At 45.1% G+C, this 23,760-nt stretch overlaps 1 protein-coding gene and 1 long non-coding RNA gene across 7 annotated transcripts; both read left to right on the top strand.

Annotated features, from left to right (window-relative positions):
* Window positions 1-988: 988 nt before the first annotated feature.
* LOC139551347 (uncharacterized) lies at window positions 989-3,289 on the top strand. 2 transcript variants are annotated; one of them, XR_011670261.1, is made up of 4 exons: window positions 990-1,172; window positions 1,470-1,685; window positions 1,838-1,982; window positions 2,080-3,289. It is a non-coding gene; the product is annotated as an uncharacterized lncRNA (long non-coding RNA). The 2 variants fall into 2 exon arrangements; XR_011670263.1 differs by lacking the exon at window positions 2,080-3,289 and having other exon boundaries at window positions 989-1,172; window positions 1,838-2,015.
* A 5,570-nt stretch (window positions 3,290-8,859) lies between these two features.
* On the top strand, window positions 8,860-21,644 carry zfyve27 (zinc finger, FYVE domain containing 27). 5 transcript variants are annotated; one of them, XR_011673519.1, is made up of 15 exons: window positions 8,860-9,175; window positions 10,177-10,441; window positions 11,159-11,229; window positions 11,355-11,541; window positions 11,694-11,789; window positions 12,218-12,330; window positions 12,762-12,883; window positions 13,103-13,174; window positions 13,573-13,602; window positions 14,543-14,563; window positions 18,465-18,606; window positions 18,742-18,788; window positions 19,121-19,202; window positions 19,357-20,778; window positions 20,875-21,644. XR_011673519.1 is itself a non-coding variant. In XM_071389813.1 (14 exons), the coding sequence occupies exons 2-14, from the start codon at window positions 10,182-10,184 to the stop codon at window positions 19,419-19,421; spliced, it is 1,305 nt and encodes a 434-aa protein (XP_071245914.1). In that variant the 5' UTR covers window positions 8,860-9,175; window positions 10,177-10,181; the 3' UTR covers window positions 19,422-21,644. The 5 variants fall into 5 exon arrangements, 4 of the variants coding, with proteins under 4 accessions (XP_071245914.1, XP_071245912.1, XP_071245915.1 ...); XM_071389813.1 differs by having other exon boundaries at window positions 14,546-14,563; window positions 19,357-21,644; XM_071389811.1 differs by having other exon boundaries at window positions 19,357-21,644.
* The last annotated feature ends 2,116 nt before the right edge of the window (window positions 21,645-23,760 follow it).

The following is a 23,760-nucleotide window of genomic DNA, read 5'->3' as shown; positions in this document are numbered from 1 at the left end:
AGTACTCATCTCATACGTATATACCGTACTCTATACCATCTACTGCATCTGCCATGCCGTTCTGTACCACCACTCATTCATATATCTTTATGTACATATTCTTTATCCCTTTACACTTGTGTGTGTGTGTAAGGTAGTAGTGTGGAATTGTTAGGTTAGATTACTGTTGGTTATTACTGCATTGTCGGAACTAGAAGCACAAGCATTTCGCTACACTCGCATTAACATCTGCTAACCATGTGTATGTGACTAATAAAATTTGATTTGATTTGATTTGATGGCCAATTACGCAAATTTCACTTAGCGACTTTTAGGACAGCCAATAGCTACTTTTGTTACTGAGGAAGGAGTTGGCAACATTTCTCTGAACTTGAGCTGTTACTGGTTGATGGTTTTTAGCTGCAGTTTGGTCGGTAAGACACGTGCGTTTTACTCTGAATTGAGAGCTGTTATTAGACAGTATTTAGCGGCAGGCAGGTCCATGCAACACGTGTTTTACTCTCCAAAGCTCAACTCTGGTGGTATAAAAGCCCAGTTAAGTTCTGCACTGTGAGGGTCAGACCTGTTGAATGAGCAATTCTTCATTTATGGGCGCATCTGTAGTTTTAAGGATAAAAATGAATATGAAGATTGAGTGAGCAGGTTAAACTAACTGAATTATACTTTACGAGCATTATTACAATGCAGAAGTGTAACGCTCGTTGTATGGTGAAAGAGAGGAGGACCAAGGCGCAGCGTGGTAAATGTTCATGATGATGAATTTTAATGCTAATCCAACGAACAGAACACTAACGAAATACAAAACAACAAACGCAGTGAACAAACGAACGAAACAGTACCGTGTGGCGAACAAACACAGACACGGCAACAATCACCCACAAACAAACAGTGAAAACAGGCAACCTCAATATGGTTCCCAATCAGAGACAATGACAAACACCTGCCTCAGATTGAGAACCATATTAGGCCAAACAATAAACCCAACATAGAAACACATAACATAGAATGCCCACCCAGCTCACGTCCTGACCAACTAAACATAGACTGAACAAAGGAAATAAGGTCAGGAACGTGACAAGAAGATGGGAGTGGATATCTAGCATGGAGACTGACATTTGTTCAAAGGGAAGCATCAGAGGGACGACAGAAGACCATTTGGCAGTCACTGACGTGTAAGTGATTTTCATTGTGGTTAGTCTCATTCATGACACATGACCAGAGAATAATTGTATGCGAACATCTGTATAAGCAAGTTTTTTCTTAAACTCTTACTCTTTTAGTATTTCTTAGTATTAATTCTGTTTCTGAGTCAAATAAATCCTACTTTTCATCTGGTGACATAACTGCATGCATTTCCCTCCTTAGAGTTTCCGAGCCTTGTTTTTTTTTTTATCTCTTATGACACAATATTGTATACTTGTATAGAGCAGACAAACCCAGTGATCTGTAAAAGTTTCACCATGTTACAGGTGGTCCAACAGCTGAGAGACCCCTTCAGAGAGGAAAGCTGTTCAACAACAGAAAGCCTGTGTTGTGAGGCCATTGCACTGATGAAGCATACAGCTGATGAAGCAATTGTAAAGGAGAAGATGAAGCAGACCTATCGCCAAAAGATGGTTCATGACCCAGTGACGTCCTCTGAAATATTCACAGCGTTTCCAAGATTCCAAGGCATAGCAGGAATGGTATGTGGATCTTCGACTGCCTTGCCTTAACTGTCAGGACAATTGTTTTCTGTTCTACAACAGTCTGATTAGGACTGTGATATATTACATGACGATAGTGCCACACCATAATGTTTACTGTTCTGTCTTGACCGATTCCATCTTGTCTGCAGATTGAGCAAGATTTTTGTCTGATGTTTGGTGATGCAACCTCTGCAAAGTTCCTGGAGAAGTGGCCTACTCTCTACAAGCAGGAAGTCATTGACCAAAGCCGTGGCCTCACACAGACAGGCGACCTGCAAGACCTGGTTCAAAATGGTATGCTGGAATAAAATTATTATACTAATGGAAGGGAGCATTGTTTTTGAAAGCAAAATGGAATGATGTAACTTTCAGTGAAAATGTGTACTTTCAGGATGAGACAGTGACATGTCCTCCATTTTTGGTCCTTTTGGTCCACCTTCTGCCACCGTCACCTCATGACCGCAAGAGACCACAAAAAATCTCAGCCAGACACGCCATTGACCACATTGTGAAGTTCATCAAGGTGCGGTTACAGTTGACTGTTCTGTCCCCATTACTAATCCAAATAACAACTTTTAAGATGATGGACAAATCATGTTAAGATCATGTGTAGCTGTAATTTACATTTTCATAAACTGTTTGTGAACCGTGATTGATTTAAATAGCAAACTAATGAAGTTCTTGTGTCTGGAGAGCGTCATGGAAAACCTTCAACACTATCTGCTTGCTGTGGGGACCCAGAGGTGTGGGATTCACAAGTACTTCATTGTGATTGACAAACATGCAATACCTTGTAAGTCACCAGACTCTCTTGCCTGTTTTGATGAGCTTTTCAAAAGCTCCTTTTGTCTTTGGTACCTCGTACAAACAGGATCTGGTAAATGTGTACAACTTCTTGCGAACCACAATTTATGAAATTGATGTTGATACCACTAAGGTTAATCCTAGGGTTGCAGAGGTGAGGTCTCGGATGCTGTATTGAGTTACTAAAAGTTTTGAAGTTGCAAAGGGTTAAAACGCAGCGTAGGAAGTAACCTTTTTCATTTCACACAAACTTTTTCATATCATTCATCTAAAATGTTATGTTCGCTTGCAAAAGCCCCCAGGCAAATGCTAATTCCTTGACAAAACACCTGAAGTTGGTCCACGGACTTTGTCCAGGAAAGACACTTCGTCTTAAATGCGGTCAGGCTGGTTGTTCACATGTTTATGTCACTTTTTCTGGGTTCAGAAAGCATCTTTATAAAGCACATGAACCTTGTTCTGATCTTGGTGAAGGCCCCTCTACAGCTGAATATGTAGCACTAAGTCATTTTGATGACTTGCCATCAACAAGTTCCTCTTCTGACTCAGTCCTTGTCAATAAGAGTCTTGTAGACAGCTGCGCTGCAACCATAGCTGAACTGAAAGTGGCAGGTGTAGGTGAAACCACCATTAACTCTTTGGTCATTTCCATGGAAGAGATAGTTGATGATATTCATATTCACGCTAAAGAATCTGTGAAGACGTGTCTGTCTATACAGGAGCCTATTAAAAGTGACATTGAGTGTACAATTGATCAGTGTTTTGAAAAAAAATTAAAATCCTTCTGGTGTATTAAATTCTGAAAGTAAGAGATGGCAGTATTTTACAGAAAAGTGGGGAAGGGTAGACCCAGTTGAATACGTTCTTGGTACTAGATTTGATACACGACGCAGTCGGACTACTGGAGGCTATGATCAAATTGTTGTTACTGATACATTTGTTTATATCCCAATTTTGAAAACATGACAGTTTATTTACAAACACCCTGATATGAAGGAGATGATGCAGACTGATTCCAGTTCAAGAGAACTTTTTGACTGATGTGATGGAGATCTGTTCAAGAGCCATGCTCCATTTTCAAAACAGAAGCAATTCAGATACAGCTTCTCTATGATTTTAAAACTGCAATTCCTCTTGGATCAAAACGTTGAATACATCAATTAGGAGCAATCTATTTCACCTTACGGAATTGTTCTCCAAAGTTCAGCTCATTTCTGCTTAATATTCATTTGGTTGCTTTATTTCATGCCCAAGACGTTAAAACATACGCCTTTTCTAAAATACTTGATCCAGTTGTGCAGGATATTAAATTACTTGAGAGGGATGGAATTATGGTCCCCTTGTATGATCAACCAGTGTATGGAACTATTGTCCAAGTTACAGGTGACAACCTTGGTCTTCACTGTTTATTTGGCTTTGTTGAATCATTCAGTGCCAGATATTGTTGCTGCTTATGTCTTGCTGAGAAAGAGGACTTTCAGACTGAATTTGATGAAGATTCACCCGAGATAGTTATGCGAACTCGAGCACTTCATGCAGAACACCGCCCCAAAACAGGAGACAAATCCCAGTCTTCCCTCTGATGGGTGTTAAACGTTCTTACATTCTAAACTCCTTGCAGTCTCTCTCTAGGTCTCTCTCTCTCTAGGTCTCTCTCTCTCTCTAGGTCTCTCTCTCTCTCTCTCTAGGTCTCTCTCTCTCTCTAGGTCTCTCTCTCTCTAGGTCTCTCTCTCTAGGTCTCTCTCTCTCTAGGTCTCTCTCTCTCTAGGTCTCTCTCTCTCTCTCTAGGTCTCTCTCTCTCTAGGTCTCTCTCTCTAGGTCTCTCTCTCTCTAGGTCTCTCTCTCTCTAGGTCTCTCTCTCTAGGTCTCTCTCTCTCTCTCTAGGTCTCTCTCTCTAGGTCTCTCTCTCTCTCTCTAGGTCTCTCTCTCTAGGTCTCTCTCTCTAGGTCTCTCTCTCTCTCTCTCTCTCTCTCTCTCTCTCTCTAGGTCTCTCTCTCTCTCTAGGTCTCTCTCTCTCTCTCTCTAGGTCTCTCTCTCTCTCTAGGTCTCTCTCTCTCTCTCTCTAGGTCTCTCTCTCTCTAGGTCTCTCTCTCTCTAGGTCTCTCTCTCTCTAGGTCTCTCTCTCTCTAGGTCTCTCTCTCTCTCTCTAGGTCTCTCTCTCTCTAGGTCTCTCTCTCTAGGTCTTTCTCTCTATAGGTCTCTCTCTCTCTAGGTCTCTCTCTCTAGGTCTCTCTCTCTCTCTCTAGGTCTCTCTCTCTCTAGGTCTCTCTCTCTAGGTCTCTCTCTCTATAGGTCTCTCTCTCTAGGTCTCTCTCTCCTCTGACATCAAGAGTGGAGTAGATGGAGATAAAGACATATTTTGATCTTTAAATCAATATCCTAGAAATAGTTGGTTGACCGTTACTATGGTATCACTGGGGTGGTAAAGACTCAATTTACCATCAGACTAGAGGGAAGAGGGGATACATCTCAGACTAGAGGGAAGAGGGGATACATCTCAGACTAGAGGAGACAGGTTGAAGGGAATAAAATAGTTATCTATCCTCTCACTCTCCATGTCTGTCGGTCTCTTTCTCGGTGTGTGTATGTGTACAGATGTACTCTGCTAGGGTCTTGGGTGGGCTGTAGCTGACCAGGGTTCTGAAAGACAAACCAACGTGCACGGCTGTTACGCACGCCTCTATGAAAAGGGAACGCAACACCCTGCTACAACTCAACTCCCGTGAACCGAAAGAGGTATGGACTGTAGGTGCAAGTAAGGATGACAAAGGCAGAGAGAGGTGTACCGTTTACAAGGAATTTATTCCTTCACACGGTAATTTTGGGGAGAAGGGTCTGGACGGAGCCAAAGCAAAGAAAGTAAATATCAAAGCCCCCTCTCCTACCTTACCTGCCTACCCACTACTTACCTAACTACCACCACCTGGTGCGCTAACCAAAAACAGGGGGTGGTCCGCCCAGGTCTTACCTAGTGTGCCTAGACAGTGAATATGTATGCCCGCGGGCCTCTTGCCTAAGCACTCCCTAGGGTGCCTTCCCCTTCCCCCCTGGGAACAAATGAAACAGAATTATCTAAACAATTTCAATAATCAAAACACTGCGTTCTATTGACACAAAATACATAACCACTCAACCAATACAGGACACACTAATCATCTCCCTCTGAGAACAACCAACACAGTATATCAGCCTCTCTCTCTCTCTCTCTCTCTCTCTCTCTCTCTCTCTCTCTCTCTCTCTCTCTCTCTCTCTCTCTCTCTCTAATCGGATACAGCTGTAACTTGACGAGGGGGCGGGGTCAGCTCCAATCATCAATGGGGCTGATCAATCAGCTGCTTGGGGAGAATTCAGGAAGCCATCTCCTGAAACACACACACTCAAATACACAAACTACAACACAGAAACTGGGGAACGTAACAACGGCGCACATAGGACCTATGACAAGCGCGACTTGGATGGACAATGGATTTAACGTATAGGCCCAATGTTGTTGACTGATTGTGCTCTAGTTAATCCATTAGGAATTTCCGAACACCATCAATTTCTAAAATCTCTGAGAACACATGCAATTGTCATAGCCTACATATTATAATTAGAATAATGCAGGCTAGTGTGGTGGAGAAATCAGAATTAAAATCAAATACATTTTTATTGGTCACATACACGTGATTAGCAGATGTTTCGGTCCGGCAGCGTAGCCTAGTGGTTGGACTAGTAACCGAAAGGTTGCAAGATTGAATCCCTGAGCTGACAAGGTACAAAATTTGTCGTTCTGCCCCTGAACAAGGCAGTTAACCCACTGTTCCTAGGCCGTCATTGAAAATAATAATTTGTTCTTAACTGACCTGCCTAGTTAAAAATAAAAATGTTACTGCGGGTGTAGCGAAATGCTTGTGCTTCTAGCTCTGATAGTGCAGTAATATCTAACAAATTACACAACATATACACACATCTAAGTAGGAATGAATTAAGACTATATACATATGGACAAGTGATGTCAGAGTGGGACGGACTAAGATACCATAGAATAGTATAGAATACAGTGTATATATATGAGATGAGTAATGCCAGATATGTAAACCTTATTAAGTGACTAAGATACCATAGAATAGTATAGAATACAGTGTATACATATGAGATGAGTAATGCCAGATATGTAAACCTTATTAAGTGACTAAGATACCATAGAATAGTATAGAATACAGTGTATATATATGAGATGAGTAATGCCAGATATGTAAACCTTATTAAGTGACTAAGATACCATAGAATAGTATAGAATACAGTGTATACATATGAGATGAGTAATGCCAGATATGTAAACATTAAGTGACTAAGATACCATAGAATAGTATAGAATACAGTATATACATATGAGATGAGTAATGCCAGATATGTAAACATTATTAAAGTGACTAGTGTTCCATTCCTTTAAAGTGGCCAGTGATTTCTAGTCTACGCCTATAGGCAGCAACCTCTAATGTGCTAATGATGGGTGTTTAACAGTCTGATGGCCTTGAGATAGAAGCTGTTTTTCAGTCTCTCAGTCCCAGCTTTGATGCACCTGTACTGACCTCGCCTTCTGGATGATAGCGTTGTGAACAGGCAGTGGCTCGAGTGGTTGATGTCCTTGATGATCTTTTTGGTCTTCCTGTGACATCGGGTGCGGTAGGTGTCCTGGAGGGCAGGTAATTTGTCCCCGGTAATGCGTTGGGCAGACCGCACCACCATCTTGGAGAGCCTTGCGGTTGCGGGCAGTGCAGTTGCCGTACCAGGCGGTGATACAGCCCGACAGGATGCTTTCAATTGTGCATCTGTAAAAGTTTCTGAGGGTTTTAGATGTCAAGCCACATTTATTTAGCCTCCTGAGGTTGAAGAGGCTCTGTTGTGCCTTCTTCACCACACTGTCTGTGTGGGTGGTCCATTGCAGCTTGTCAGTGATGTGTACGCCAAGGAACAAGCCTGACTAATCCCCTCTCTGGGCCCCAGGTGACAGGCCCATATTTTATTTTTATTTAACTAGGCAAGTCAGTTTAGAATAAATTCTTATTTTCAATGACGGCCTAGGAACAGTGGGTTAACTGCCTTGCTCAGGGGCAGAACGACAGATTGTCAGCTCAGGGGTTCGATCTTGCAACCTTTCGGTTACTAGTCCAACGCTCAAACCACTAGGCTACCTACCGCCCCATGTAGCCTAGTGGGAGGAAGTGCAGCTGCCAACACCAGACTCCGAATGGAGACATTAGCTAGGTAACATAGATAATTAAGATGTCTTATCTGCAGAATATGCTTATATTATTGAACTGTTGAAACTCTTGTTATTAGAATGTCTCCTTTCGGAGTCTGGTGTTGGCAGCTGCACTTCCTCCCTCATATGGGCCTCAAGCCATCTGGGGTCCAGAGAGAGGAGAAGTCAGGCTTGTCTATCCCATGTCCCTGATGCTATGCAGAATATCAGAAAGGGAATATGGCAAAGGAAGTCAGAAGGAAACATTGTTTCCATATGTGAATGTGTCTTTACCTATTGCAACCCATGTGAAGGGATGGCGTGAGTAATGACAACCAATCACTTGTCACCACAATGTCTGCGCGTCAGTCACCCTCTCCTAGCAAGGTGACACTAAGTAACAACAAATGTCCTTTTAAGTTCTTAGTACTGAACAAAACAACAAGTTCCTTATATTTGGGGCCTAAAGTCTGACACAGGATGTGTGGGGTTAGTGTCTGGAACCATTGTACTTCATCTCTGAGGTCACACCTATCCTGACCTATCCTGACCTATCCTGAGAGAGTATATAACCCAGAGGCTCACTCCACTCAGTGAGCACTCACTACATTTACATTTTAGTCATTTAGCAGACGCTCTTATCCAGAGCGACGTACAAGTTGGTGCATTCACCTTATGATGTCCAGTGGAACAACCACTTTACAATAGTGCATCTAACTCTAAGGGGGGGGGGGGTTAGAAGGATTACTTTATCCTATCCTAGGTATTCCTTAAAGAGGTGGGGTTTCAGGTGTCTCCGGAAGGTGGTGATTGATTCCGCTGACCTGATTGATTCCGCATTCATGTGTGTTTGGTGTGACATGCTCCCTTACTAATAAATTGTGAATAAATGCATATCGTGATTGGTGATTGACCTTCTCTCTCCTCATTATTGATTAGAATTTCCACAACACTAGTCACTCTTTTTGTCAATACTATTATATTTTTCATAACACCGTTTTGGGTGAGTATCTTAGTAAAATATTTCATTTAGAGAGAAATGAGTGATGTAGCTCATAATTTCCCCCACAAATGGACCTCAGATTGACGTGATTTGACAGCTACGATATTTTCTTTAATCTACTCTCTCCCTCATCGGTTCGCTCTGCGTTCTATTAGCCAGTCGGATTTTATTGCGGAAGCGATTACTTTTCTCTCGCAGCTAGCAGGCAGGCATTATTTGCTTAAAACAAATACTTTCCCAAACATTTATACAGTACAAAACATCGTCAACTCAATAACATCGACTTGAGAAGCGAATACAGTTGATTGACTTCATAACAAGAAAACTGTGAACACTGTCTAAACGGGTGTGTGTGACGCGTCTCTTCCTACATTCAGATCCTATCGTGTTGACGATCAAGGATTGCTTTCATATTCGCTAACTACGGGTTTTGACACTTTGCCCGCTAGTCAGGTAATGTTGCATTTCTTGCCTTATTATTCATATATATTGATTGTTGCAAATATTACATGTTAATGTTATGTCAATCACTAGCTGGTTAGTTTAAGTTACAATTTCGCCAGGTGGCTACATGCGATTTGGATGACAGCTGTTGTTGTGTAACGTTAGACACTAATGTTAGAAAACACTAGCTATGTGTGACAACAATGTATTTTCATCAACATGTGATTATAGAACCCATATTTAACAACGTAGTGTGTGGCCTGTTGCAGTCATATTGTTTCATGACCCACCCATTTCATGTCAGCCAAACACAAGTCTGCAGGCACGTTTCTCAGTAGCATTAGAAGATCAATGATTAAATCGTCCTTAAATCAGGTATGGTAGATTTACTTTGATCGTCCAGGTTCGTGATTGCCCCCTTCCCCTTTCCACTGATAGCTATCTAGTGAGTGAGTGTTTGCACAGCGTAACATATTCAGGAAATGCTAGCTAGAGCAACAGACGGACATGAAAATAAAATCTTAACATCTTATCTTGTCTTTCTGTGTTTCTCTCTCTGTCTTTTTTATTTCACCTTTATTTAGCCAGGTAGGCTAGTTGAGAACAAGTTCTCATTTGCAACTGCGACCTGGCCAAGATAAAGCATAGCAATTCGACACATACAACAACACAGAGTTACACATGGAATAAACAAAACATAGTCAATAATACAGTAGAAAAAAGAAAACAAAAGTCTATATACAGTGAGTGCAAATGAGGTAAGATAAGGGAGTTAAGGCAATAAATAGGCCATGGTGGCGAAGTAATTACAATATAGCAATTAAACACTGGAATGGTAGATGTGCAGAAGATGAATGTGCAAGTAGAGATACTGGGGTGCAAAGGAGCAAGATAAATAATGTCTCTGTCTGTCTCTCTCTGTCTGTCTGTCTGTCTGTGTCTCTCACTCCCTTTATCTACCCCCTCTGTTTCTGTCCCCCTTTCTCCCACCCTGCCCTTCTCCCCTCTAGTCGGGATGAAGCCTGGAGTAGGGGCATGTCAGGACCCCTGTCAGGGTGGTCCGGGGGTGGGTGACAGGGGGGACGACACCCTGGTGTCTCTGCCCCCTAAAGACACCCCCGGCTCCCCCACAGGGTCACCCTCAGAGTTGGGAAGCCCTGGCCCCCGCCAGGTCGCGACCTTTGACCTGCTCAAGATGGTGGTGTCTTACAAGAGGATGGCCCTGTTTCTGGAGCCGCTCACTGACACGTTGGAGCTGGCCCGCTACCTGCTGGGGTGAGAGGATACATTTACACACTGATCCAAGATCGGTTTTTAGTTTCTCCAATGGTGATAACAGATAGGACTTGGGAGAGTAGACTGATTCACGCTACCTACTGGGCTAGTGAAGGGAGTAGGATGAGGTTTCCTATGGGCCTAGACACTGACCTGTCAGATTTGAGTTTCTTCACCCTAATGGTTCCAGGGAGGGTATGCTGATCCTAGATCTGGGCTGTGAAGCTGGCACTCTACCTACTGGGCTAATGAAGCTCTGATCCTAGATCTGGGCTGTGGAGCTGGCACGCTACCTACTGGGTTAATGTAGGGAGGGTATGCTGATCCTAGATCTGGGCTGTGGAGCTGGCATGCTACCTACTGGGTTAATGAAGGGAGGGTAGACTGATCCTAGATCTGGGCTGTGGAGCTGGCATGCTACCTACTGGGTTAATGAAGGGAGGGTAACTGATCCTAGATCTGGGCTGTGGAGCTGGTCTGCAGGTGAGGCTTTTGCTCCAGCCCTGCTCTAATGGGTGTAGTTGTAGATACATCTTATTTGGTTTATTGTATAGTCATGAGTGATTTGTACAGCCTGCTACCTACTGTGGTGAGTCAGTGTTTACCCTAGACACTGATCGGAGGTCAGTTTTTAGTTCCTCCACCCTAATGGTTGAGGATAGGACTTGAGGACGCTAAACTGATCCTAGGTCAGTATGACTGTGTGGTGTATTGCAGGTGGAGGATGCCTCTGTGCTCACTACTGGTCTGTGTACTGCTCAACATCCTCTTCCTCACTCTGAGTGAAGGTGAGCTAATGCTGGTTAACACACACACACACACTGCTATATGAACGACTACCACATACAACTGAGTGTGTATAATAATGTGATATATATCACATGTGACAGTCAGTTTCTCTCCTGCCCTCCAGTGGGGTGGTTCTCTGTGTGTGTTCTGGGGGTGTCTGCCCCGGCTGCCCTGGGTTACCTGCAGGACAGGTGTGGGGGCGGGGCTTCGGAGGCGGAGCAACAGAAGAGGCGGTGCCACGCGGTGCATCGTAAGGACCTGCAGAACGTTCAGCTCACCAGACAGGACGCCATGCTGGAAGTCAAGGACCTGTGAGTGAGTGAGTGTGTGTGAGTTTGACCCTCCACTTTATAAAACCAAGTTAATTTATTTACTATCCCTGTGTGTGTGCCTGTTTGCGTGCACGCATGTGCATGTCCGGGTGTCTCCCTCTCTGTGTGTGTGTGTGTGTGTGTGTCCACAGGTTAAAGCAGCTAGATGACCTGTTGTCTCATGCCTGCCTGTCTGCTGAGTCTGTCTACAAGCTCCTGTACTGGGAGAGCCACTCTGAGTCCTCTAGGTCAGTAACACTGTCTGTGTGTGTACTTGGAGCCACTCGGAGTCCTCCAGATCAGCAACACTGTGTGTGTGTGTCCTTGTTCTCCAGGACAGTAACTCAGCCACTCTACATTCACCATAGATATCATCACACATCTGTACTTACAAAGCACCCTACAGACTGGTTAGGGTTGTTTGTGTGTGTCTGAGTGTCTCTCTCCTCTCTCTGTCTCTCTTCTCTGTTTCTCTATCCCTCTCTTCCGTCTCTCTATCCCTCTCTTCCGTCTCTCTTCTCTGTCTCTCTATCCCTCTCTTCCGTCTCTCTTCTCTGTCTCCTCGGTCTCTCTATCCCTCTCTTCCGTCTCTCTTCTCTGTCTCTCTATCCTTCTCTTCCGTCTCTCTTCTCTGTCTCTCTATCCCTCTCTTCCGTCTCTCTTCTCTGTCTCTCAGGTTCTATGGTGGCCTGTTAGCTGTATTGATGCTGCTGTATTCTGTTCCTGTGTGCTGGGTGCTGGCCTGTCTCACTACTGCCCTCTTCCTGTGGAACCGAGACTTCTGCAGGGGTTAGTACACACACATACAGTACCAGTCAAAAGTTTGGACACACCTACTCATTCAATGGTTTTTCTTAATTGTTTACTATTTTCTACATTGTATAATAATAGTGAAGACATCAAAACTATGAAATAACACATATGGAATCATTATTCAAAGTAGCCACCCTTTGCCTTGATGACAGCTTTTTTGAAGAATCTCAAAAATATTTAGATTTGTTTATCACTTTTTTGGTTACTACATGATTCCATATGTGTTATTTCATAGTTTTGACGTCTTCACTATTATTCTACAATGTAGAAAATAGTAAAAATAAAGAAAAACCCTGGAATGAGTAGGTGTGTCCAAACTTTTGACTGGTACTGTACATGCAGACACACACTCAAGTGTTGGTTCTGTGTTCTAACAGCCTGGTTCCACTCTCCCTCTGTGTGTGTAGTTGTGTTGGACCTAAGGGAGGTGGTCCAGTCTGGCCAGAACCCATCCTCAGAAGGAGAGATGGACCACACAGAACCGGACCGCGGCAGCCTGGACCGGACTCCCACTGCTAGCAGCTTGGAGGTAAGGACAGAGAGAGAAGTGGTGGGGGGAGAGAAACAGGTAGGGAGAGAGAAGTGGTGGGGGAAGAGAGACAGGGGGAGGGAGAAAGAGGAAGGGGTGGATGTATATGTAGAGTGGGTATATTTGGATTAATGGTGTACATTAAAACATTACAGATCAGTGTTATGCAATAATCCTCTTATGTAACGTAGATGTATATCATTATTGTGTGGTGTGTAGGACCTGTCCCCGGGCAGCGTAGAGGAGGCTGAGGAGGCAGAGCCTGATGATGAGTTCAAAGATGCCATCGAGGTAAAAACTAAATCAACCGTTATCTCGGCTTTATTCCTTTGTCTTGTTGTCTGACTGGTTTTTCATCCTGACCTCTCTCTTTGGCCAGGTCTTAGGCCATGTATTTTTGATTTGATATAACTTTATTGGCAATTGCACCACTCTCACTCCGGCCATGTTTGAACACTGCATCCATTCCTTCCACTAAGTCTTCACAGATCTAACATGGTAGGATGGGAGAAACCAAGGAATCCACTAGGCCCACCTTCCTGTGACCTATCCATGTCATTGTCAAATCAGAAGGAAAAAGATTGTTGGAACACAGCTTCTTATCCTTCTTCCTTCTGTCGCTGGCTGACAACTTCCTGTCCTTCTGATGATTCATTTCCTTTTCTGTTTCTACCTACCTCCCCTCTCAGTTGACTCAGGAGCCCCCTATCTCCCTGCAGGTGAGTGGCTCCCCCTTTCTGTCGGGCTGTGGTATTACAGCATTAGCAACAGGATACATTAACAATTGCGACAAATAATTTTTGTTTTTATGTATGATAAAGTTCTGTGACAGTTCAACTACTCAGCCCAGTTACTAAGGGGGGGGTGTGTGTGTGTGTGTGTGTGTGTGTGTGTGTTACAAGCATTTCGCTACACCTGCATTAACATCTGCCAAATATGTTTGTGACCAATAAATTGTGATTTGAATTGAATATTTAGGACTATCTCAGACAGTTCAGTGTTACACGACGTCATGACCGTGGTCAAAGACCTGTAAGTGTGTGTGTGTGTGTGTGTGTGTGTGTGTGTGTGTGTGTGTGTGTATTGCAGTGGTGTGTGTTGCACAGGAGCTACACGAGGACGTGAAGAGAACCCTAGTTGTTATTAGCTGCTACACTGGAAGCGTAACGTTGACGTGAGCAGAGCTCAAACCACCTCATCATATTGTTCAGTGAGCTGCACGTTCACATCGACACAATAGAAATAGAACCACCAGGTTTCATGGAAGTGAAGCGTCTCGTGCTCTGCAGACGTAATGCATCTAGTGTAGCTGGCCAGTTCAGTATTACCCTCTCAGACAGCACAGTGTGTTTCTGCCGTGTTCATGTTAGATAGATGCGGTGTGTGTGTGTTAAAAATGGATGTGTTAGATAGATATGGGTGTGTGTAATCTGCTCCTGTGTGTGTGTTAAATGGTTGTGTTAGATAGATATGGGTGTGTGTAATCTGCTCCTGTGTGTGTGTTAAATGGTTGTGTTAGATATGGGGGGTGTGTGTAATCTGCTCCTGTGTGTGTTTCTGCAGTGTTTATGTCAGATAGATACGGTGTGTTAGATAGATATGGGTGTGTGTAATCTGCTCCTGTGTGTGTGTGTGTGTGTTCCTCTCCATCCTAACAAGGAGACTCCCTTGGCTTTAGTGGTAAGTCTAGTTCACCCCCTTCCCTTACCCTGTTTGTGGTGAGAGGGAGGGGGGGCGTATAGGGTACACACCTCGGTTGGGTCCTGTCTGCATGGGTAGTGGAATGTCTATACACCCCCTTCCCTTACCCTGTTTGTGGTGAGAGGGAGGGGGGGCGTATAGGGTACACACCTCGGTTGGGTCCTGTCTGCATGGGTAGTGGAATGTCTATACACCCCCTTCCCTTACCCTGTTTGTGGTGAGAGGGAGGGGGGGCGTATAGGGTACACACCTCGGTTGGGTCCTGTCTGCATGGGTAGTGGAATGTCTATACACCCCCTTCCCTTACCCTGTTTGTGGTGAGAGGGAGGGGGGGGCGTATAGGGTACACACCTCGGTTGGGTCCTGTCTGCATGGGTAGTGGAATGTCTATACACCCCCTTCCCTTACCCTGTTTGTGGTGAGAGGGAGGGGGGGCGTATAGGGTACACACCTCGGTTGGGTCCTGTCTGCATGGGTAGTGGAATGTCTATACACCCCCTTCCCTTACCCTGTTTGTGGTGAGAGGGAGGGGGGGCGTATAGGGTACACACCTCGGTTGGGTCCTGTCTGCATGGGTAGTGGAATGTCTATACACCCCCTTCCCTTACCCTGTTTGTGGTGAGAGGGAGGGGGGGCGTATAGGGTACACACCTCGGTTGGGTCCTGTCTGCATGGGTAGTGGAATGTCTATACACCCCCTTCCCTTACCCTGTTTGTGGTGAGAGGGAGGGGGGGCGTATAGGGTACACACCTCGGTTGGGTCCTGTCTGCATGGGTAGTGGAATGTCTATACACCCCCTTCCCTTACCCTGTTTGTGGTGAGAGGGAGGGGGGGGCGTATAGGGTACACACCTCGGTTGGGTCCTGTCTGCATGGGTAGTGGAATGTCTATACACCCCCTTCCCTTACCCTGTTTGTGGTGAGAGGGAGGGGGGGCGTATAGGGTACACACCTCGGTTGGGTCCTGTCTGCATGGGTAGTGGAATGTCTATACACCCCCTTCCCTTACCCTGTTTGTGGTGAGAGGGAGGGGGGGCGTATAGGGTACACACCTCGGTTGGGTCCTGTCTGCATGGGTAGTGGAATGTCTATACACCCCCTTCCCTTACCCTGTTTGTGGTGAGAGGGAGGGGGGGCGTATAGGGTACACACCTCGGTTGGGTCCTGTCTGCATGGGTAGTGGAATGTCTATACACCCCCTTCCCTTACCCTGTTTGTGGTGAGAGGGAGGGGGGGCGTATAGGGTACACACCTCGGTTGGGTCCTGTCTGCATGGGTAGTGGAATGTCTATACACCCCCTTCCCTTACCCTGTTTGTGGTGAGAGGGAGGGGGGGCGTATAGGGTACACACCTCGGTTGGGTCCTGTCTGCATGGGTAGTGGAATGTCTATACACCTGAGGGCTGCTGTTACCATCACTGGTTATGTTTCCATTATGACATCAGGACTATAACTTCACATCTATACCACTAATGTCAATACATATACCACTAATATCATTACATATAGGACTAATGTCATTATATATATATATATATATATACACCACTAATGTCATTATATATATACCACTAATGTCATTATATATAATATATACCACTAATGTCATGATATGTAGCACTAATATCATGATATATAGCGCTAATGTCATGATATATAGCACTAATATCATAGCACAGATAACCAGGTTTTCCAGAATTCCTGGTTCAAGGATTCCTGGATGTCCTGCTTATTACCTCCTGATTCTGCAAATCTTCTAACCAGGATTTTTGGGAAAGTTACTGGAATTTTGCAAACCTTTTTAAAGCACTAATCATCATTCATACAATAGGCCTCATTCTCAATGTAGTCTGGGCGTCTCTGCATCATTCCAGCAAACCATTGGATGAGCATGCTCTGAGCTGGTCACTGCACCTAAGTACACACCCAAGGGTGGTGTTGTAATGTGTGTGTATTGTGTGACGTGTGTTTCTAGCATGGTTGTGCACTTCACTGTAAGGATGCAAATAGGACACATCCATCTCATGCTACGTTGGGCTCTGGTCAAAAGTAGTGCACTAAGACGGCCTACCTCGGCCAAACCCGCTCGACGCTGGGCCAATTGTGCACCGCCCTACGGGACTCCCGATCACCGGCAGGATGTGATAATCATCTCTCATTGTGTAGAGACCAGGGTCTGGCCCTGGGGTCATCTCTCATTGTGTAGAGACCAGGGTCTGGCCCTGGGGTCATCTCTCATTGTGTAGAGACCAGGGTCTGGCCCTGGGGTCATCTCTCATTGTGTAGAGACCAGGGTCTGGCCCTGGGGTCATCTCTCATTGTGTAGAGACCAGGGTCTGGCCCTGGGGTCATCTCTCATTGTGTAGAGACCAGGGTCTGGCCCTGGGGTCATCTCTCATTGTGTAGAGACCAGGGTCTGGCCCTGGGGTCATCTCTCATTGTGTAGAGACCAGGGTCTGGCCCTGGGGTCATCTCTCATTGTGTAGAGACCAGGGTCTGGCCCTGGGGTCATCTCTCATTGTGTAGAGACCAGGGTCTGGCCCTGGGGTCATCTCTCATTGTGTAGAGACCAGGGTCTGGCCCTGGGGTCATCTCTCATTGTGTAGAGACCAGGGTCTGGCCCTGGGGTCATCTCTCATTGTGTAGAGACCAGGGTCTGGCCCTGGGGTCATCTCTCATTGTGTAGAGACCAGGGTCTGGCCCTGGGGTCATCTCTCATTGTGTAGAGACCAGGGTCTGGCCCTGGGGTCATCTCTCATTGTGTAGAGACCAGGGTCTGGCCCTGGGGTCATCTCTCATTGTGTAGAGACCAGGGTCTGGCCCTGGGGTCATCTCTCATTGTGTAGAGACCAGGGTCTGGCCCTGGGGTCATCTCTCCCTGGTACCCTATAGATCAGAAACATTAACTCATGCTCTGGAATGTGGTCTCTTTAGGTTTTATCACCCAATCATAAATCTCCTGTCAGTGTTAAATCTCCCAGAGGCCCACTTTCAGTTCACACAGACACAATATTATAAGAACCCTCTATTCTGTTGCATAAAACAACCATGCAATTACAGTATTATAACAATCTTGCAATTTTTTTTCTTCATAAAAGTAGTGCACTATATTATAGGGACATGGGTATAAAGTAGTGCACTATATTATATGGAAATAGGGTGTGATTGCGACTTATGAATACAGGTGAGGTCTTTTGCTGATTGGCTTCCAGCCCATCTACGGAGACAGGTGCAATGATGTCTGAGGGTGGAGCTTAAGGTGCCCCGCCCCTTCCCAATACGTTTCTTGCCTGAGGTGTACCAGCCCTCGTCTTTCAGGGCAATATATAGGCACAGATCTAGGATCAGCTTAGCCTCATCTAACACTAACCTTAACCATAAGGGTGTGAACTGTACAACTGATCTGGAGCATGTCTGGTAGCACGTTTCAAACTCATTCCACAGAGGTCCCAGGCTGCAGGTTTTCACTCCTTCCTTTGACTTGATTGATGAATTGAGCTCATTGGTTAGTTAGGAACTGGCCTCACCTGGTTGTGTAGGTCTTAATTGGACAGGAAAACCCCCAAAACAAACAGACTCTGGGCCCTCCATGGAAGGAGTTGGACACCCCTGCCTTGGAGGATGACGTGTGTGGTTTTATGTTAGTGGGGTTTTGCTGCCTGTGTGCTCTCGACTCCCCCTGCTGTTGACGTTGAGAAACACATCCACCTAAACCATGAAAGAGAGGGGTTGGTGTTGGAGGAGCAGGGAGCATGGGCTATGGTTTAGGGGCTATGGTTTGTAGTTCCCACAAAGCTGCTGCCTTTAACTGCTCTTTAGTAACTTAAACCTTCTCTTCTCCTCCTCCCCCCATTCTGCCCCCCCTCCCCCCTCCCTACAGGAGGATGATGACACAACGTCAGATTTGGACACCATCTCCATCACCTCAGACAACGGTCTACTGAGCCGCAACGAGCCAATCCGCAGTAAGGTGTCCAAACTGACGGAGAAGCTACGCAAACGCTACCCCACCAACAACACAGGTCAGTCAACCCTTCATCCCTCATCTTCTTCCTCACCTCAGCCCTACTTAAGAGGTGGGTTTAGTATCTAGTCTTCAGATAGAAATTAAATATCCCCCCCCCTCTCTCCCCCCTTCCTGCTCTCTCATCCCAAAGGTAACTGTTCCAGCTGCAGTGCCGTCTTCTCAGTGGTGAAGAGAAGGGTAAGAGCTTTACACCTGTTTTAAACCACCAATAAATACAAGCATAAGTAATACTGTAGGCTGTTTAATAACTCTGTGTGGAACCTGGGGTGTGTCACAAATGGCATCCTATCCCCTATATAATCTACCACTTTAGAACAGAGTCCTATGGGCCCTGGTCACAAGTAGTGAACTATGTAGGGAATAGGACAGGGTTGGGGTTAGAGTTTCACTTTACTTCCTGAATTCACCCACTTTATTTAAAATTGGCCCCAACCCTGGAATAGGGTTCAGTTTGGGACATAACAAAGATGATGATGTCATCGTGACCTCTGTGACCTCTGCTGTTTCAGCGGAGCTGTAGTAACTGTGGCAACAGCTTCTGCTCCAGATGCTGCTCCTACAAGGTCCTCAAGGCCTGCATGGGTGTCACAGGTGAGAGAAACACACACACACACAACATGCTATTATGGTATTTCTATACTGAAATGATAAATAAGGTCTATATCTTCTATTTTACACCTTCTCTCATTCCCCATCTATCTCTGCCTCCCCTTTCTCATGTAATGTCTCTTTACCTCCCTCCCAGCTCCAGATGCCCAGAGAGAGACAGTGTTTGTTTGTGCTGTCTGCAACTCCACCCTCAGCAAGTGAGAAATGACTACCCCCTCCTACCCACTCATGGAGACCCAGGGAGGGTACTGCCCCTCCTACCCAGGATTCGAAGCTCCTTGGCTGGGTAGAGCCCGCGGCAGATCAGCCTCTACCCCCCCCCGGGGGTGGTTCAAAACCCCAGGTTGTCTGGTTCTCTGGCTCCAGCCCAGGTGACCAGGGTTATTAAGATGAACCAGTCACAAATGGCAACCTATTCCCTATAAATTACACTGCTTTTGCCCAGAGCCCTATGGGATTCCCTATAGGCTCTGGTCTACAGTAGTGGGCTATATAGGGTGTCATTTTGGATGCTACCCCAGACTCCCATCAGCTTGTGTTGCATTGAGATTTATCCTGTACTGTCATGGAGGTCCTGAGAATGCTGAGGTGTGTGTGTGTGTACGCGCGTATTTGGATTGTATAAGATATGCTATAGATTGACCCTGTTATAACTTATCCATTATGTAATGGTTTTATATGTTGGTCCTAATGTTAATTTAATGGATGTAAAGACAGGATGCTAAATGGCATACCCTAATCCCCATGGAGTGATTTCCAGAGGTGATCCCAGAGCTGTGTTCAAATACTCATACTAGCTGTACTATTTGTGATGTAAATTGAGTATGTAGTATACTTATTGGTCATAGTATGGATATAGTATGCCAAAAGTTCCTGGATGTCGTACTAAATTCACCAAAATACGTAGTATACAAGCTGTGGACACTATTTCTGTGCTTTTAGGAACCATAATGCAATTCTTCAGAAAATGGCTGTGGCTTCACCAACGTTTTCAGATTTGAGGAAAATGGTTGACGAGAGCAGATACAAATGAATTGCTTTAAGAAAATGTTGAGCAATGTAATAAAGTAATGACTTTTCAAATAAGTTAAACGTTATGTTGGCTGACAATTTATTAGCTACGCTGTCCTTACGAACCGCAGCAGTATGTACCGTTCTGTTAGCTAGCTACCTAACGTTAGTTGGCTACTAATACATTGAACTTGCCAGGCAGTATATTAACTATCTAACTACCCAATGTTTATTGACTTGATTATTCACATCATTCTTAGCTAAGTGGTAGAGTCGTTGTGCGTTCTCAATGGACATTGTTAATTCTGGCTATCTACTCTGATTTCAGAGCATCTCTCATCTGTGTGCCAGTGCACAGAATAACTGAATAAAACGCGTTGAATATGGCCGGTGTCAGTAAGCGTTGGCAAAAAAAGAAAAACGTAATTAAATTGTTGCCTGCAGCACAGTTAGTCACCAACACTCTGCAACAAATGAAAACAGCCTAACCAGCTCTGCTAGGGCAAGTAAAATGGTCAGAGTGAGGGTTTCTCATTTGTGAATGGAGGTAGCTAGCCAGTTAGCTTGGGTGCTTGACTGCCTAACCAGCTCTGCTAGGGCAAGTAAAATGGTCAGAGTGAGGGTTTCTTATTTGTGAATGGAGGTAGCTAGCCAGTTAGCTTGGGAGCTTGACTGCCATTGTGAGGACAGAACGCTCGGATCAACCCTACTCCTTGGCCAGAGCGTCTAGTCTGGGCCCCGAGACCGAAACTCTCTGAATTTACGAACGAACAATCTGACAACGCTCTGGATTTACGAACGCCCAGAGCGCATTCTGAACGCTCTCTTGCACTCCATGGGTGAATTTACAAACGCACCCCATATTGAATTTACGGACACAGCCGAAATCTTAAAATGTCTAGCAAATCATTTGTTATGCTAACAAACTAGCAAGAGGTTGCATAGCAACAGCATCAATTTCTGGTAGACAGGCGAAGTGCTAGTACTCAACTGAAAGGATACCCTTCATTTACAGTATTCTAAAATGAACTAATAGTATGTAGTTACAGTATTCTAAAACAAACTAATAGTATGTAGTATGTACTCATTAAGTATGTAGTATACAGGATGTTGGTATGGGTATTTGAACACAGCACAGGTTTTAGATTGACACACAAGAATGTACATGTTACACTTTTACCATTGTGATCACCTATATTCAATCCACTGAAAGTTTATATTTATCCAATTTATTGATTCATTCATTTGATTGATTATCTTGACAGAATGGAGGATTTTGTTTACTCTTCATTGCTTCAATAAACAAATGTGATTTTGAATGTTTGAAATTAACTTATGGCATATTTTTCCTGCCTTTTTTGAGCCTAGTTGTAGAGAGCTCTGTTTAAAAAAAATAAAACATTTAAAAAGAGAGCGTGCCCTGCAGGTTTGGTGCATCTGTTGGCTTGTATCTGTCCCATTATGGCGTCTGTGAGAGCTAAGCAGCGCCATAGAGGTCATCTCCATTTTGAAGTAGTCCATTCTTCATCTACTACTTCTATGAGTTGGTAAACAAACTGAAAGGGTGCACACTGCCACTTGCATTGTGTTGTTTGAACAGGTAATAAGCCAAGGTTGGTGATTTACTGCCACCTGCAGTTATGGATTGCTTGCTCAGGAGTATAATTCATCAGCTGATCCCTCGTGGTGACCTGGATGGACTCGTGATCCTTCCTTAACCCATAGGAAGTCACACCCAGTTGACTACTTCAGAATGGTCCTCAATGGCGCTGCCCATGCTAAAACAGGCTTTTGGGCATCTCCATGGTCACTACTCAACCCAGATCCACCACATGCCAGAAGGCTCCAGGTTCCTCTCCTCACAACCCAAATCCACCACATGCCAGAAGGCTCCAGGTTCCTCTCCAATCCTCACAACCCAAATCCACCACATGCCAGAAGGCTCCAGGTTCCTCTCCTCACAACCCAAATCCACCACATGCCAGAAGGCTCCAGGTTCCTCTCCTCACAACCCAAATCCACCACATGCCAGAAGGCTCCAGGTTCCTCTCCTCACAACCCAAATCCACCACATGCCAGAAGGCTCCAGGTTCCTCTCCTCACAACCCAAATCCACCACATGCCAGAAGGCTCCAGGTTCCTCTCCTCACAACCCAAATCCACCACATGCCAGAAGGCTCCAGGTTCCTCTCCTCACAACCCAGATCTACATGCCAGAAGGCTCCAGGTTCCTCTCCTCACAACCCAGATCTACATGCCAGAAGGCTCCAGGTTCCTTTCCAATCCCCTCCTCACAACCCAGATCTACATGCCAGAAGGCTCCAGGTTCCTCTCCTCACAACCCAAATCCACCACATGCCAGAAGGCTCCAGGTTCCTCTCCAATCCTCACAACCCAAATCCACCACATGCCAGAAGGCTCCAGGTTCCTTTCCAATCCCCTCCTCACAACCCAGGGTGAATCTCAATAGTCTGAAGTAGCTTCCTTACTTTCCTTGTTTCCTTTCCTTACTTTGTTGTCTTCCTTACTTTAACCTGTCTTCCTCCATATTGTTCCCACCTTTCCTATCTCCTCAAATCAGTTTGTATTACCAGAAGGAAAGGAAACAAGGAAAGGAATGTACAGTCGTGGCCAAAAGTTTTGAGAATGACATAAATATTAATTTTCACAAAGTCTGCTGCCTCAGTTTGTATGATGGCAATTTGCATATACTCCAGAATGTTATGAAGAGTGATCAGATGAATTGCAATTCATTGCAAAGTCCCTCTTTGTCATGCAAATGAACTGAATCTCCCCCAAAAACATTTCCACTGCATTTCAGCCCTGCCACAAAAGGACCAGCTGACATGTCAGTGATTCTCTCGTTAACACAGCTGTGAGTGTTGACGAGGACAAGGCTGGAGATCACTCTGTCATGCTGATTGAGTTCGAATAACAGACTGGAAGCTTCAAAAGGAGGGTGGTGCTTGGAATCATTGTTCTTCCTCTGTCAACCATGGTTACCTGCAAGGAAACATGTGCCGTCATTACTTTGCACAAAAATGGCTTCACAGGCAAGGTTATTGCTGCCAGTAAGATTGCACCTAAGTCAACCATATATCGGATCATCAGGCACTTCAAGGAGAGCGGTTCAATTGTTGTGAAGAAGGTTTCAGGGTGCCCAAGAAAGTCCAGCAAGCGCCAGGACCGTCTCCTAAAGTTGATTCAGCTGCGGGATCGGGGCACCACCAGTACAGAGCTTGCTCAGGAATGGCAGCAGGCAGGTGTGAGTGCATCTGCACGCACAGTGAGGTGAAGATTTTTGGAGGATGGCCTGGTGTCAAGAAGGGCAGCAAAGAAGCCACTTCTCTCCAGGAAAAACATCAGGGACAGACTGATATTCTCCAAAAGGTACAGGGATTGGACTGCTGAGGACTGGGGTAAAGTCATTTTCTCTGATGAATCCCCTTTCTGATTGTTTGGGGCATCCGGAAAAAAGCTTGTCCGGAGAAGACAAGGTGAGCGCTACCATCAGTCCTGTGTCATGCCA

The sequence above is a fragment of the Salvelinus alpinus genome, chromosome 2 (genome assembly GCF_045679555.1).
Source record: "Salvelinus alpinus chromosome 2, SLU_Salpinus.1, whole genome shotgun sequence".
Lineage (NCBI taxonomy): Eukaryota > Metazoa > Chordata > Actinopteri > Salmoniformes > Salmonidae > Salvelinus > Salvelinus alpinus.
Note: the sequence above shows the minus strand (reverse complement) of the source record. Positions and strands in the feature narration are given on the sequence as shown.